Source organism: Antedon bifida, chromosome 7 (assembly GCF_963402885.1).
Source record: "Antedon bifida chromosome 7, ecAntBifi1.1, whole genome shotgun sequence".
NCBI classification, from domain to species: Eukaryota; Metazoa; Echinodermata; class Crinoidea; order Comatulida; family Antedonidae; genus Antedon; species Antedon bifida.
The window spans coordinates 11,814,782-11,833,225 of NC_136232.1; the positions used below are offsets into that span (position 1 = coordinate 11,814,782).

The 18,444-nt window shown below is 33.5% G+C and overlaps 2 protein-coding genes across 2 annotated transcripts in view; one reads left to right on the forward strand and one right to left on the reverse strand.

Moving 5' to 3' along the window:
- The window catches only part of LOC144848910 (uncharacterized), a 162,750-nt gene that overhangs the window by 89,096 nt on the left and 55,210 nt on the right, over window positions 1-18,444 (reverse strand). The window lies entirely within an intron of this gene.
- LOC144847330 (protein mono-ADP-ribosyltransferase PARP4-like) lies at window positions 568-18,347 on the forward strand. The gene is made up of 27 exons (XM_078703619.1): window positions 568-602; window positions 3,140-3,300; window positions 3,741-3,927; window positions 4,101-4,164; window positions 4,364-4,442; window positions 4,746-4,874; window positions 5,272-5,433; window positions 5,872-6,009; window positions 6,272-6,448; window positions 7,364-7,524; window positions 7,988-8,128; window positions 8,391-8,489; window positions 8,629-8,812; window positions 8,952-9,105; window positions 9,525-9,655; window positions 10,157-10,375; window positions 10,586-10,791; window positions 11,674-11,755; window positions 11,853-11,993; window positions 12,386-12,572; window positions 13,271-13,532; window positions 13,751-13,850; window positions 14,394-14,564; window positions 14,944-15,024; window positions 15,461-15,643; window positions 16,154-16,336; window positions 18,247-18,347. The coding sequence occupies exons 2-27, from the start codon at window positions 3,169-3,171 to the stop codon at window positions 18,271-18,273; spliced, it is 3,780 nt and encodes a 1,259-aa protein (XP_078559745.1). The 5' UTR covers window positions 568-602; window positions 3,140-3,168; the 3' UTR covers window positions 18,274-18,347.

Sequence of the window (18,444 nt, forward strand, 5' to 3'; positions counted from 1 at the left end):
TATTAATTCTTTTGTACTTGTTCATATCTATGAATATATTTTTTTCTACATGTTACCGTGGAACAACTGACCTTTCATCTACTGAGACGCATGTAAAGATTTAACGAAGTGCCTTCTACCAAAAACAACGTGTTTTTCCCTAACGCCCGACAGGGAATTTTTACCGGACATCACAGCACCAAGACCAACGGTGGCAGCAGCCTACTTACTCCTCACCGCGTTTAGATGTTTTAACATAATTATTTTTTTTTATCATTGTTGTTTTATATGTTGTTTTTAATACTGTTTTATTCATAAACCTTTTTACTTGTTTTATGTGATTTTGATAAAAATAAATGAATAAATACATCCACAAAAATAAACACCTCCCTGGAATAAACGCGACCCCTTCCCCTTAAAACACTCCCGAACAATAAACGCCCAGTACACTCAGGGCGTTTAGCCGAATACGGTATAAGCTGTGTTATATGAGGGCGCCAGACTAATGATTTCCAGTTACGTAACTTCTATTTTTAGAAAGTTAAAAATCAAAACAAACTAGGCCTCTAGGCCTAAACCCAGACGGCCGACCAGGAAGGACATTAGGCTTGGCCTACTAGCCCGTTAGTTGTTACAAAAATACTATAGGTTGACTAGCTCTTCTTATTTTAGGCCTCTACTAGAATAATACAATATAGCCTAGCTAAGTATGGCGCTAGCTAGGCTAGTTCCAATTCGCACCTAGAGTAGTAGTAGTAGTAGTGGTGGGTGTAGTGGATTAGGCCAACTTCGGCCACAGACAATTTCGGCCACAGACAATAATACTACCATATCTATGGAACGCCCATAGTGCCATTGATAGAGGAACAATGAGACACGACAATGTAATACAGGATTATCGATTTCATTGTGTTTTACTTTTGTTTTTTGTTTTTACACAGGAAAACACGGACACAGACAAACTTGGCAATTAATTAATTAATGAAAATAAAATACGAACACGTATTTTGTAGCTAGGTGGCATGATGAGAGAAGAAACAAAGAATTACGTAGATACCGATATTTCAGAGTACAAAAAATACAATACGGTTGAAATTAAAATGTATAGTTTTTACAAATAAAAGAAATGAATTGAATGAGGCCTAAGTGATACTAATTGTATGTACATTTTTCTATAAATATAAAACGAATTGAAGTACGTAGGGATATATACTAATTTTATTGTGTCGAGGTACAATAAATATAACTTTGAAGGAATAAGAATCGGAAGAAACAATTAAAGAGTATATAATTATTAAGAATTAATGTTGTAAGATGTAAATGAAACACTGGTAAATAAATGTTAATAGAAATGCGTGCGTTTGTTTTTGCGTGTAAAATTTTACCTAATAAAATGAACTTGAAATATTAGTAAAACACCACTACCCAAGAGGAATTATGCGAAGGCATTGAAGAATTTTTTTTTAGATATGTTTCTGAACAGGCTCAGAATGAATTTCTGCCTGTGTGCGTCATGAGGTAAGGTAAAAACATTGAATTACTCCTGTTTGTATTAAAAACCAATCAAATTAATGAAGACGACAAAGTTTTATTAAATTTATTTTTTTTATCACTAATTTTCTTCTTGATTCTGCTTGTATTGATGTGTGAATTCCTGATATTCCTCTTTGTTCCTTAGGTCACCTAAGCAATGGAAGGAAAAACGTTTTAATTAAATTTCTTTTTTTTTCTTAGCATTTCTTTTTTCATAGCCAAACTATTAATACATGAGATGCGATAACTAATAGCAAAAACAATAGCACGGTCTAATATATGCGTGAATGGCGCGCCATAGAAATCTGTTGTGGCCGAAACTGTCTGTGGCCGAAACGGTCATATGCCTAGTGTGCCGGTGTAGTAGGCCTAGAGTAGTAGAGACTGATTGACTGAGATGAGGTCTCGCCCAGCAGGAATGGAGTGGAGAGAGGATAGGGTAGATTTTTTCTAGTTCTAGTCTACTATAGAACATGGGCTTACCTAGATATAATATATTTTTTTTGAAAATTGATGAGACTAAAGGTATGCGGTCAAATGTGGAAAGTTTCCCATTCGACTGACGATAATCAAATCTTGAAAAGCCTCATAAACTTAGACCTAAACATAACTTAGAAAACAAAACAGATATATTCAAGTTTTATAGAAGGTATGTTTGTTGCTCCTATTACCATTCCCAAATGGGAAAAAGAAATTGGTATTGAAATTACAAACTGGTTCGATATTTGGTCAAGAAAAGTAAAAAATGAGAAAAACAAAAAATATGCACAACTTAATTACAAATTGCTTCTTAGAATTTTACCAACAAATTTACAATTATATAAATGGAAAATTAAAAACACAAAAAAATGTGAGTTATGTGATGTAACTGAGGATGAAAACCACATGTTTTTCAAATGTAAAAGCAATGTCTTATTATGGAAAAAAATCAATGAAATATTAAAAAAATCAATGAAATATTAAAAAAATTAGATAATAGTAACTGTTCTTTTGAAGAACTAGTTTTTGGATCTGAATGCAACATAAAGAATAAGTTATACTCAATTGCTCTATATTCTATATATAAAATAAAAATATTGTCAGAATTAAATAGGTCAATCTGTAAAAACTCATGGATTATGTTTAAAAATATACTTACACAAGAGCATTCCATGAATGTATTTTATTAATTTTTTTATTTTTTTTTATTTTGAAGGTTACTGTAAATTAAGTAATTTGTACAAAAATGTAAATAGTATAAATAAAACAGAAAGAGAAAAAAAAAAGGAAAAACACTAAAAAGGAGAGTAAACAAGAAGCACGGAAAATGCTATACTATACAAGAAACTAGTTGCTTTTGATTCTATATATGTATTGATATTGTTTCTGTTTATATGTAATGTAAATGTATAAATGATTGCTTACAGACTTCTTTTATTTTTAAAGATGTAAGGGGAAACTTTATATTTATAAATGAAAATATTTATATATTTAAAAAGATAATACGCAAACATAAAAAAAAATTGTTTATTTATCAAAATGATTATGTTTTGAAATGAAATAAAGGTGAGTGAACCTCACAAAAGAAAAAGAAAAAAAAAAAAACTTAGACCTTGCAAATATAACTTTTGTGTTTTGTTATTTTCAGATTGATGTACCACGACATCTGACATAAAAATGTCAAATGTTTTTAAAGGTTACCAATTTGTACTAGATCTTGACTCAAATTTCAATTTTAAACAAAAGAAAGAATTGCAGAAGAAAATAACTAACAATGGAGGAACTATTAATGCTTCACTCACAAATGAGGTAAATCCACAGGTTCAAAATGGTTGCAGATGTTTTATGGGTTTCCAGATAGTTTTCATGTATTTTCCAGGGATTCATTTATTGAGTTAAATTTAATTACAATAAATGCAAATTCAAAATAACTTGGCTTTATTTTTGCTACACACAGAAATACATGGAGGATGCATATTTTAAGTTCTGTGCTACACAGAGCAGCATAACCCTGGACAATAAAAATATTATAAATAAATCAAATTAAATTAAAATAAATATAAAAGATAGAAATGAAAGCACCAATAGAAAAAAAATGGATTTATTTATAATTTAAAATATGATATAAAAAAAGTGTAGTTCTGTTATTGGTTTGGTGGGGAATGTAAATTTCTGAGAAACAGTGTTTACATTGTATATTGTATTAACATTGTAATAATATCAATTCATTGGAAATCTTTTTCTTAAAGACAAACTTTCTAATTGTAAGCAACACAAGAAAAACCAAACAATCATACAAAGGTCGAACTGCACAGAAGAACAGCACCCCTATAGTTTCTACAGATTTTGTTAAAAGATGCTTGAAAGAAAACCGTGTTGTTGATACCAGAAAGTTCATGAATTTAGGTTCAGAATTTGAAGAAGGCAAAATAAAAGGTAATTTCAATACAGATAATATTGTATTTATTCTTAATACAAACAACTGTAAATTTGTCGAATTAGCAAAAGAATTTTATAATCCAGCGCTTTTAATAATAGATTTGATTTTTAAAATTATAACCCCTGATAGTTCTATAGAGTAAGTTAAATATTTACATTTTTTAAAACAGGAAAATTAGCCTCCACAAAACTGAGCAGTGTAAAGGAAGCAAAGTTTAATTTCCAGGAAATCAGGTATGTAACCATATTATACAAATTACTAGTTGTATAAATGGGCATTTTAAAGACTCTTGAGAAATCTGGATACAAATATTTTGATATCTTTTAGATACTGTACTAAAGAGTAGCAAAAAATAAAAGACAATTGTACTTTTAAAATTAAACGTTACTGTACTTCTGTTTAAAAATATATATATATAATGTTTCTTTTTAGAGTGTGGAAATGGGGTGACAATAAGACACCAGAATTTAATGAGGACAATTATGAAATTGCCAAAACTAGTTTTCTTCTGGTAAATAGCTGCCTATGTTGTTAATTGATCTAAAACTCTGTCTACACATTCAAACTAATTTGACAAAAAAGTATGATGTACTCAATGGTAGTGATATGCCTAAATATGGTAGTGATATGCCTAAATATGGTAGTGATATGACATCATAGTGTCCATATATGAGCACATCACATTTTTTTATCACATAAAGTTTGATAGTGTAGACAGAGATAATACAGTCTTTTTACACTAACCATTTCATTGACACTAGAATTTTAAGTAGAGGAATTTAATGTTTAATGTTGTTAATGTTTGTTTTTAAAGCAATCAAACCCATTTGAAGCTCTATTTTATCAGCTTGAACTTCATGTCATACCAAAAACCAGAAGGTCAAAGGGCAACCATTTTAACTTTCGTGTTTTCTGTCACTATGGAAACAGAGATCAACTCAAGGTAAATTCTTTATAATATGTTATATGTATAAACTTACATAATACTTAATTAATAATTTTAGTTTGTAAATTGTCAATTTAAAACATGTAGCTTGTCCCACGTAGAATCTGAATCTATCCTGAGTGCAAACCGTCCGTCCACTCCTCATTGTGTGTAAATGTTCATAAGGAATAACATAGATTCTAATTTTTATTAATTACTGCTCGTCTGTGTAAATTGGCCTTTAGTCTGTTTTTTTATCTATAGACATTAAGCCTGTATTGACTGTTAGGGTTTAAAGCACTTGTGCTTAATTTGTATCCCATTCCATTATCATGCTTATTGTATTGTATTTGTATATGTTTGATTTTGATCTTGGAATAAAAAATGAAAACGGTTTTTACAAATGATTTTACAGGATACAAGCAGTGGTACAAAAGAATGTCGTTATTTGCAAAGTAGTTCCGAAGCTCTTGAAGTTTACAAATACTTATACAACTTGTATCGTGGTGCACCGCACAATTACATCAAATCTGACCAGTTTATCTCAAGATGGATTGGATCAGATAAACAAAGAAAGGTACTGCTTATAATGAATTTATACTTTGTAGAAATTGATTTAATAACTTTATTCCCAGTATCAAGAAACTTATTACCAGCTCTTCTGATAGAGGGCTGTATAACATATAATGTATCTCAGACATTACATTGGTTTTTATTTGATAACTTTATTCTCTCTTCTATTCCCAGTATTAAGACACTTATTACTAGCTCTTCTGATAGAGGGCTGTATAACATATAATGTATCTCAGACATTACATTGGTTTTTATTTGATAACTTTATTCTCTCTTCTATTCCCAGTATTAAGACACTTATTACTAGCTCTTCTGATAGAGCTAGATTATAACATATACTGTACCTCAGCCATTACATTGGTTTTATTTCAGATTTCTTTTTTGTAAACATTAATACATTTGATGTGTCAGTCCCATAAAGTATTTATATTCTCTCATTTAGATATCAATGGAGTCCAGTTTTGAGTCAGGTGCTGTATCAAAGGAAGTGATAGAGTTGATAGAACACATCTGGCAGGAGGCTTATGAACAGCTGAATGCCCTCATCTCTCTACCAGATGCAAATATCAACAAAACAAAAGTAAATATATTAGCCTTCATATATGCAAAAGATTCCAAAATGAACCAGAATGGTTGTATCCAGCATGTAGCAGACCATTTTCACCACCCATTCCCAGGCACAACTAATAATGTATATTAATGATTATATTTAAAAGATCTTTGCCTTTTTTTAACCTCAAGCTACGGCCCTAAATGAAGCACCTGCAATTAGATAATTATTTACTAATGTATTGGCCTTAAAATGTATTTACATTCCAACTAAATTTCATTTGTTTTTTAAGGTAGACAAAGCAGAAGCAGTACTACTGCAAATTAGACACATTCTTGACACAGACACCGGTGTAATGGAACTCAAACAACTTAGTGAGCAATTCTTCAACTTAATTCCTCTTGATAAAGATCGCATCGGTACAATTCAAGACAAAGCCTCACTTGCCAAAGTACATGACATTTGTCAAGTGAGTTTTTATTTTCTTGAAATCAAATAAAAAAGAGAATTGTTTTTATGTCATTTTACCTAATAATTTGCTAACTATTTTGCTAACTTTGTTTATAAAATTATTGTTGTGTTAACGTTGAAGAGCAGTTAATTGTATTCCATCTCCTGGCAAGATTGTGCTTGATATAACATGCTGAATAAATATTATATTAACATCTTGAATTTAAAAAGCGTTTAATGTTGTGAAACTGTACGTAAAAACTGAAAAGAAAAAAGGAGACAAACTCAAACCGAAATATAATGAGGTGGTTGACATACAGGTGACAAGCTACCAATTAGTATTTGTAGGCTTTGTCCTGGGTTGACACAAAGCTGTAAAAAACTTATAAACGTTCAGTTAGATTAACACTTAAAACTGACATTACTCAACCCAATTACTATCCCAGCTTGAGAAAATCTTAAAATACTATCAATTTGTTGTCATTTTATTATAATTATGGTGGTTGACATAGTAACAAGCTACCTACTACCTATAGTATTTGTCTTGGGTTGACACCAAGCTGTAAAAAACTTAAAAACGTTCGGTTTAAGTGAATACTTAAAACTGACACTTACTTACCTCCAGCCAATTACTATCCCAGCTTGAGAAAATCTTAAAATACTATCATTTGTTGTCATTTTATTATAATTATAGCTAATTAAAGGAGGTGGTTGACATAGTAACAAGCTACCTACTACCTATAGTATTTGTCTTGGGTTCAAGTTCAAGTTCAAAAAACATTTATTTGTTCAACAATGGCATATTATTTTACAGAGTTGTAAAAAACGTAAAACGTTTCATTAAATAAACACTTAGAACTGACTTTACTCCAGCCAATTACTTTTCCAGCTTGAGAAAATCTTAAATTTTGTTGTAATTTTATTATAATTATAGCTAATCAAAGACATAGAATGTGTAAGTGAGGCAACTAATTTCTCACCACGTAACACGATGCAGGCAAAGTTCCGTGCTCTACACTGTCATGTTGAACACTTACCAACCTCATCACCAGAATACAAGACCATTTCTGACTTAGTAAGATCCAGCACTGAAAGGTAAACTATTTGATTTCACATTCATAGTATTATTAACTGTCAGTATTACTTACTTAATCCAGTTTCTCTCTCTGCATACCAGTATCCGTCTCTAGTACAAGTACATAATATAGTACATAATACTTTACTTACTTAGTCCGGGATATACACAAACTTATATGACTTAGTACAGTATATGACTTATATGACTAGATTCTTCCATAACTTCCTATCTGCCATTGTGACAACCAGTTCCTCTCTCTACATACCAGTATCCGTCTCTAGTACTAGTACATATATAGTACATATACTTTACTTACTTAGTCCGCGACATACACAAACTTATATGACTAGATTCCTCCATAACTTCCTATCTGCTATTGTGACAGCCAGTTCATCTCTCTGCATACCAGTATCCGTCTCTAGTACATCAATGTAAGTATGTATTATATGCTCATAATGTAACTCCTTTGATTTTTTTCAGTGGTAGAAACAAGTTTGACATAAAGAATATCTTTGCTGTTAATCGAGCAATTGAGGCGACAAACTTTACACATCATCTGGCAAATAAAAGGCTTTTGTTTCATGCATCCAGGCCAGCAAACTTTGTTGGCATACTCACAAGGTCAGTTTTCCTTAAACATTTGCATGAACATTATTATTCACTCACAGCCACTGATCATATCTGGGCCCTCTGGGAGAGACCAGTCTTTGACCGAAAAGGTCACCCAGTTTAAATAAATACTAAATGAATAAATGGTGTAAGACATGTCTCCTTATGCAAGTTGTAACTCTCGTTACCTGCATTACACTTTGACTGCTGTAGGTCTTTACCAAATGTCATCATTTGAAGATGAATAATAATATATTATTTGTGTGATTTGCAGAGGTCTTCTTCTGCCTAAGATTGTAATAGATGATTTTGGTGGTCAGCTGACAGATCCTGGAAACCTAGGAAGTGGAATTTATTTTACAGACAGCGCCAGGTAATCGTGTTTAATAGGGAATGTATACATTATCAAATTTTTTAATGTAGATAGATAGATACTTTAAATTGTACAATCCTTGTTGTTGGTGGCAATTCAGACCCCACCAACTTATTAATAAAATTAATTTCTTTAATAGTACAAGTGGAAAGTACTCATCTCGAAGTAAAGTTAAAGGATCTCGTTTCATGCTTGTAAATGAAGTAGCACTTGGAAAGTGTCTGGATATGAAGTCTAAAGATTACACACTCTCAGCAGCTCCAGAGGGCTATGACAGTGTCCATGGAGTAAAGAAGACGCACAGAATGAGGACACATTTTGTGGTAATAAAATAAAAATCATTGTTATGATAAAATTGTCATGATTGTATTCCTGTTGCTGATTTTGTCTTTGTTGCAAGAAGAATGAAATAAAGATTTAAAAAAAAATACAATTTAACTATTTTGTGAATTGTTTTTGCAGGATGATGAATTTGTTGTGTATAATAAGAATCAGCAACGTATTCGCTATCTGGTTGAGTTTAAACTTCCTAACGATGCAATCAAAGACATTATACAAATGTCACTGCAAGAAATACGACCCAGTCAAGATAGTCATTCGCGTCCTGTAGATATTAGTAAGTACCTTGTCTAAGTCTATTATCTCTTTCAATAAAGCAGTAGTAGTCACTACTCTTTGGTCCTACAAATTTAAATGTGTTTATTCTCCTGTAACAAAAGTTATTATAATAGTATTTATTTGACATATCAAGCACAATATTACCAGGAGTAATCAATAGGCATAGACCTGAACATATTTAATCACTCTTACTCCAACATTGGAATATATTACAAAATTACTTGATTACAAAGCAGTATACAATACAAAATTTAATAATAATAATATTATGCTACAGAAAAAAATAGGTTGTGTGCCTAAAAAAGATCTCAGACAAACGAGACAGAAAACAAATATAAAATAAAAACATTATTACTTCAATAACAAGTTCAGAGCTTATACAAATCTTTTCATTGATATTTATTTAAAACATTTCAGATCTCAATACCATTGAGTCACTCAAGAATCCTATGGATAAAATACGAGCAGGCTTACAGTCAAAAAGTAATAATTCAGTTCCACTGACAGCAGTCCACATCAGAGCACAGCTAATAGATCTTACAGCACAGGTCAGAGTTCAACTCATTTATGCATCATTTTGCAGATCATTCCATTTTGTTTGGCCTTTTCCTTTTATTCATAAAATAACCATTGAATTACTCCAGAAGGTGGTTGTATCAATACATTTAAGACATCCTCAACTATACTGTCTTTTTAGAAACCCACGATGTAATGCAAACCATTTAATGAATAGAATTAAATAACTTTTTTTTTTCGTCAACGGTTATTTTTATTTCAATATGACATGAATACAGAAAAGTTTACATAATAGACAACAAAGCAACTAGAATCATATTGAGGATCTATACTACAAGAATAAATTATTCTTGTCACGTATAAGACCATTTTCAAACTAAAATAATATAATTAACGAAGTAAATAGATAAAGTAAATGAGACGATAAATCTTGCATACTAGTATATTAAAGCAGAGGGTCAACTAATAAGTTTGATATTATAATATACAACTCCTATACTAGTATAATAATGTAAACATTACTGTTTGAATAGGTTGTAGTGCTACAGGCCTATAGGAATGACAGCAACGTTCCAATTGAAGCCAAGTATGTATTCCCTCTGGATGACATGGCAGCAGTGTGTGGCTTTGAGGCTTTCATTGACGGTAAACATGTCATTGGTGAAGTTAAAGATAAAGAGGTCGCTCATCATGAATACAAAGAGGCCATCAGAAAAGGACATGGGGCTTACTTAATGGATGAAGAAACACCCGTAAGTTGCACAAGATGTTAGTTGATGCTTGGTATTATGCACATCTGAATGTCACAAGTATTTGTCACTCAAGCTTCAAATTCACTTTTAAGTCTAAACTTAATTACCAAAATTCCAATAAGAATAGTTCTTGTATCATTCCAATATTGTAGAAGCTAGTTAATATTTTTCTATCAAAGAGACACTCAATTTTTTTTTTTATTTTATAAGGATGTTTTCACAGTGAGCGTAGGTAATTTACCTCCAAATTCAGATGTGTTGATAAAAATCACCTATGTAGCTGAGCTTGGTGTTGAATCTGGCAAAGTCATGTTTAATTTGCCTGGTAGTGTAGCGCCGTGGAAAAAAGACAGCGCCCTCTCGGAGACTACTCAAGAACAGACGGAAACATTGAAAGTTTCAGGCCAGCCAACAGGGTAAATACTGAGCATGTGTACTAAGGATGTATGAGCCAATAGCAATCAGGAGGAAGCATTTAGCTTTGTATCCTCAGCTTTTACCTATACAGTGCGACTAAACAAAAATTCAAGATGGACCTTTTAAGCTCTGTCCACACTATCAAACTAGTTTAACAAAAACAGTGTCAAATATGGTAGTAATATGCCTCAATATGGTAGTGATATGACGGTTCTAGGACACCTACCCCCTAGACAGTAACCCCCCGGATGTTTACCACCCGGACAACTACCCCCTTAGGACAACTATCCCCCGGACAACTACTCCCGGACAACTACCCCCTTAGGACAACTACCCCCTTAGGATAACAACCCCCCGGACAACTACCCCCCGGACAACTACCCCCCGGACAACTACCCCCTTAGGACAACTACCCCCTTAGGATAACTACCCCCTACAACTACCTATTATACACTGTTGCAGAGTCAGGTTGTTCCTAGGGGGTAATTGTCCGGGGGGTAGTTGTCCAGGGGGTAGTTGTCCTAAGGGGGTTGTTGTCCTAAGGGGGTAGTTGTCCGGGGGGTAGTTGTCCTAAAGGGGTAGTTGTCCTAAGGGGGTAGTTGTCCAGGTGGTGGTTGTCCGGGGGGTAGTTTTCCGGGGGGGGTAAATGTCCAGGGGGTGAATATCCGGATACGGATATGACATCATCATGTCCATATATGGGCACATCACATTTTTTTGTCACATAAAGTTTTATAGTGTAGACAAGGCCTTAAAGTTTTATTCATTGCACTTATAGGAATTTAAAGCAATTCATTGTATAAAAATATTACCTATAGGAACGATTATAGTGAGGGAGTGTTGCATAAAATAATTACTTGTTTAATGTTTTTTGATTTCAGAGGAACTTCAATCCAGATTTCCATATTAATGCCATATGATATTTGTTCGATTGAGTCTCCAACTCATCCAATCAGATATAAGGTAACACATTTACAAACACGATGTCTTACCAGTGTTCTGTTAATGGTCAATCCAATCATGGTGATGATGCAAATATGATTTTGATTTATTATTTTAGAAATCATCAACAAATGCAACGGTTGAATTAAGAAAGAACGCACGATTGGAAGGAAGTGGATTTCAGCTATTGATTCAACTTGCTGAAATACATGTACCAAGAATGTGGATTGAAAGACATCCAGATAAGACTAACTCACAGGTATGGACTGAATCAAAAGACTGAAAACAAACGACTGAACTGTGTATGTAGGAGAATATAGGAGACCTTTGTTCAGACTTCTCGCTCCATGTTTCTAGTGCTAGAAGTACTCTCCGATTAAGAATATAAACCACAGATCCCTTCTGCCAGAGTTGATCCTGTGAGATGTATTCCAGTGTACTAATTCACACTGTTGCTGTAGTGGATAGTGTGTTTAGGCTGCTGAAGTCTTAGGGCAGGAGAAATGTTATTGATAGGTTTAAATCATTGAGATTTGGACTAATGGAACTTGCATTTACATTACTATGTTGAGTGTATTTGGTCATTGTTTAATACAGAACTATTATAAACATTTGTTCTTTCACCGCTGCTATTATTATCTCATTTTCTAGGCATGTATGCTAACGTTTTATCCTGATTTTGAAAGTAAAGAAGATGCATCACCAGAGATTCTGTTATTTCTTGATATGTCAAACTCAATGGATATAAAGAACCAGATGCAAGCTCAAACAATTGTAATGCTGATTCTTAAACATCTTCCTAAACAAGCAACTTTCAACATTATTACGTTTGGAACAAGTAAGTTTTTACTGAAGATATCAGTTAAAATAGTTTAATAGTTTATTAAATGGTTTAATGGTTTATAGCGCAAAATGCAAATAGTCTCTTTGCACTGTTTAGCAAAAGCTTAAAAATGAAAAAGTTGACCAGGAAAAAGCCTAATAAATAGTATATTTAAATATGTAATTTTTATGTAATTTGATCTGATTAACTGATGACAAATTCAAATGAAATAAGAGAAAAAATGGAAAGAGAAAAAAAGTAAAGAATGGGAAACAGTATTTAACAGTTTTAACAATAGCATTTAAAGCTCTGCCTACACTATCAAACTTTATGTTTCAAAAAAATGTGATGTGCCTATATATGGACATGATGATGTCATATCACCACCATATTTAAGCATATCATTACCATATCTAAGCATATCATTACCATATTTAGGCATATCATTGCCATATTTAAGCATATCACTACCATATTTAAGCATATCACTACCATAATTAAGCATATCACTACCATAGCATATCACTACCATATTTAAGCATATCATTACCATATTTAAGCATATCACTACCATATTTGGTGGGCATTTTATATCCATTTTATGAATGAAACAGAGATCATACCAGTATACATTACACCACATTTGAGCAAGAATGATGTCATCTTTGGCCACCAGTTGATGTTTATTGAAACGTTTATATTCTTTTATAAAGGTTTTAATGAGCTGTTTCCTGTTTGCCAAGCTGCCACCACAGCCAACATTAAGTCTGCTAGGACATTTGTTGCGTGTGCTAAAGCCAATATGGGTAATACAGATCTGTGGCGCCCTCTACACAGCTATTTCTTGTTGAGTGACGACACTTGTGTTCGAAATATCTTTCTTATTTCTGATGGACACATCAACAATGAGGAATCTACTCTTGCAGCGATTCGACTCAATGCAAATTGTAACAGAGTTTTTACTTTTGGGATTAGGTAGGTAAAACACTTTTATGTTGTTTTTATTTCAAATTTCAGTTGCAGTCCCAATAAATACCGGAAACTAATATTTCTGGTTTTCCAGAAAATTTGGTATTCCAAAAATGGAAAAAAAGAATGTCTTTGGACCTCAAAAAAGGAGAATCAACTGTATTTGTATTGCTTTTTATTTAAAATTTATTTTGTTAATATTTGATATAATTTTTTATTTTTAGCGCAACAGCCAACAAACACTTGTTAAAATCCATAGCTCGTGTGGGAACAGGAGCTTTTGAGTTTTTTGATACAAGTTTAAAGTCAAGATGGCCAAAAAAGGTTAGATAAACAATTCATCGGTTATTCATTATATCTTTATGTTATCTAATATAATAATAATTTATTTGGAAGCTACACTTTTGAAACAGTGGCACACTTCTTGAATGAAGATGCGTCCAGTGTAAAGTAAAATAAAAGTTAGAGAAAAAAATTTAACAATAGGCCTATTTACAGTACAAGGAAACTTAAACTAAATTATGTACAAGATATTAAAAAGTAACATTAACAAAAGTAATACTTTTGAAACAGTGTCACACTTCTTGAATGAAGGTGCATCCATACTACAGTAAATAAAATAAAAGTTTAAAAAAAAACTAGATTTGAATTCGTCACTATGGACAAGTTAGGTTATCCGCCGCACAAACGCCATGTGCACGTTATACGTTAGAATATTGCACACAGAAAAACGATTATGCCATTGTGACCTGAAGAAAATAAAATGTTAGTGTGCCCTTTATTTGTGTCACGTCTAAGTATATACACTATATACTAATAGTCATTTAACTCCAATTAATTTACTAATCCTTAAATGGCAAAATTTAGATTAAACGTCAGTTGTTGAAAGCAATGCAACCAGTCTTAAGCAATGTGAACGTTGAGTGGGAACAGTTAGAAGACAGCGCCCCCAAACCAATCCAAGCACCGAGTCAGATCACATCGTTATTCAGTGGATCACGTCAAGTAGTGTATGGATACGTTCCATGCTGTCGACAGGTAAATGCCTTCAGTTTGGTCGACTTTGAATAGAAAACAAAAGAGTGCCACTAGAGATTACAAGGTCAGATTCCAAGTTCATTACGTCATACGTTCACTGGCATGTCAACGTAAATGTCCACTTAACCTAAATGTTCACATACTGTCGATGAGTAACAGTCGACTAGGACCCATGTGGACGTGGTCTTCGTTTACATTCACTCAAATCTAAAAGTTTCTATTAACAAGGAATCACTCTTCCCTGATTGATTATTACTCATAAACTTACTAAAGATCATTTACTTAATACGCTTGAGTACATACTCAACATTTATAATCTCCACATTTTTGTATGTATTATAATTGTTTTAATATTTACTGTTATTCAATTGAACTTAAGGCAACTTTGAAAGCTGAAATTAATGGTGAGGAGATTTCAACAAAGGTATCCACAAATGAACTTAACATCACAAGGGGTAAGGTAAGTTTATGCCAATGAATTTCTTTATTACCATAATTGGTTCTTGTTTGTTGGAGCGACGTTGTTGAGATTGGCTATGTGTTGCTTTTGTGTAATTTCATTCTTTCCTTATCACATGTTCTTAAAATGTATTATCTTTTCTATTTTGAGCCATTTATATTTTTGTTTTTGTTGATATAAAGTTTATAAGTATAACACGTATATATGATTTCTCCATGAAAACCTTCAAACAATGTAATTTATTCATATCATGAATCGAGGGGACAATTTTACTTCTTTTTCCTCCTTCTTTTCTTTGGAATTTGTATTGAAATTTTAGTTTAATTATGTGATTCTGTATTGTTTATTGGTTGGACTGAAAAAAAGAATAAAGAATAAATAAAATTAAATCATTTTAATTTGACTTGATGGATTTAATATTTTTATGGTTGCATAGATACTACACCAACTGACGGCCAGAGCAATTATCCGTGACTGGGAAGACGGAACTTTGGATGTTGACCCGGTAGAGCATGACATTAAGAAAGAAGCTCAGAAATCTTACATCATTGACCTCAGTAAAGAGTATTCTATAGTGACACAGTTTACAAGTTTCATCGCCGTAGAAGAACGAAATAAGGTAAAATTAACAATAGTCATATAAATTGTAATGATTTTATATGACTATTGTCTCAAATATGAGGTAAATCTTTACTTTTAGTACTCAACATTTCCATATACCTGTCTGTAGAGACTTGTAGAGAAATTAATAATAATAATAATATTTATTCGGTCATCAATGTAAAAATAACCAGGAATGAGAATAGGCTAAAGCCCAAACAGATTCTGTATTCACTCCATACAATACAAACAGTTAAGATAAAACCATATACAGTACAAGAAAAATACAAATAAACTATACATAACATTAAATATAGTGTTTTCCTAGAGCAACCTTAAATGTTGAAATTGTTTGTGAATCTTTTATTGCACCGCCACCAGGTTTTTTTGTGTCGTCAAAGGTTTGTTTGATTTTTGTAATGATTTTATTTCTAAATATTTCCAGTGAAGCAACATGTTGATTTGATTCATGTGGTAAAAGCATCAATGTACTTCTATGTTTTATACATTGTTTGTATTTATTATTTAGACTGATTTTGTGGACGCTATTTTTAAGCCAAGTATCCACGACCTTGTCGCAAAAGAGGATGTAGATAATATTCCTTACGTTTCATGGGAAGACACGCTTAGAATTGAAGATGTTCAATCAGATTCGCAAATACCTCCAGAACAAACAACTGAAGATAATTTATGTTATTCTGCTATGGAAATGGTAAGTAATAAATTTAATTTAATAAATACAAATTTCACCTGGCCACTTTCATTGAAGTATTACCTGGCCACCTTCATTCAAATATCACCTGGCCACCTTCATTCATATATTACCTGGCCACCTTCATTAAAATATTACCTGGCCACCTTCATTCAAATATCACCTGGCCACCTTCATTCACATATCACCTGGCCACCTTCATTCACATATCACATGACCACCATATTCACATATCACCTGGCCACCTTCATTCACATATCACCTGGCCACCTTCATTCACATATCACCTGGCCACCTTCATTCACATATCACCTGGCCACCTTCATTCACATATCACCTGGCCATCTTCATTCAGATATCACCTGGCCACCTTCATTCACATATCACCTGGCCACCTTCATTCACATATCACCTGGCCACCTTCATTCACATATCACCTGGCCACCTTCATTCACATATCACCTGGCCACCTTCATTAACATATCACATGGCCACCTTCATTCACATATCACCTGGCCACCTACATTCACATATTACATGACCACCTTTATTCACATATTACCTGGCCACCTTCATTCACATATCACCTGGCCACCTTCATTCAAATATCACCTGGCCACCTTCATTCACATATTACATGACCACCTTCATTCACATATCACCTGGCCACCTTCATTCACATATCACCTGGCCACCTTCATTCACATATCACCTGGCCACCTTCCTTCACATATCACCTGGCCACCTTCCTTCAGATATCACCTGGCCACCTTCATTCACATATCACCTGGCCACCTTCATTCACATATCACCTGGCCACCTTCATTAACATATCACATGGCCACCTTCATTCACATATCACATGGCCACCTTCATTCACATATCACCTGGCCACCTTCATTCACATATCACCTGGCCACCTTCATTCACATATTACCTGGCCACCTTCATTCACATATCACCTGGCCACCTTCATTCAAATATCACCTGGCCACCTTCATTCACATATTACATGACCACCTTCATTCACATATCACCTGGCCACCTTCATTCACATATCACCTGGCCACCTTCATTCACATAATGACCACCTTCCTTCACATATCACCTGTCCACCTTCATTCACATATCACCTGGCCACCTTCATTCACATATCACCTGGCCACCTTATTCACATATCACCTGGCCACCTTCATTCACATATCACATGACCACCTTCATTCACATATCACCTGGCCACCTTCATTCACATATTACCTGGCCACCTTCATTCACATATCACCTGGCCACCTTCATTCACATATCACCTGGCCACCTTCATTCACATATCACCTGGCCACCTTCATTCACATATCACCTGGCCACCTTCATTCACATATCACCTGGCCACCTTCATTCACATATCACCTGGCCACCTTCATTCACATATCACCTGGCCACCTTCATTAACATATCACATGGCCACCTTCATTCACATATCACCTGGCCACCTACATTCACATATTACATGACCACCTTCATTCACATATTACCTGGCCACCTTCATTCACATATCACCTGGCCACCTTCATTCACATATCACCTGGCCACCTTCATTCAAATATCACCTGGCCATCTTCATTCAAATATCACCTGGCCACCTACATTCACATATTACATGACCACCTTCATTCACATATTACCTGGCCACCTTCATTCACATATCACCTGGCCACCTTCATTCACATATCACCTGGCCACCTTCATTCAAATATCACCTGGCCACCTTCATTCAAATATCACCTGGCCATCTTCATTCAAATATCACCTGGCCACCTTCATTCACATATTACATGACCACCTTCATTACATTTTAGATTATACTAATTCCATTACTAATGTAAACTTTTTCTGTTCTTTTTTTATTTAAGAAAATTTACACTTCGGATCCAATGTGAGTCATATTACTATTATTATTATTACCAAACTTTGATTTCGTCTTTATTCTAACTTCCTATGTCGTATGATTACACAGTGGCCGTATTCACCATTCACACGCTGAGGCAAACACTTTTACCCTTAAAATAATCTCCTATCTAAGTGAATACAATTTAAGGGAAATACTTAAA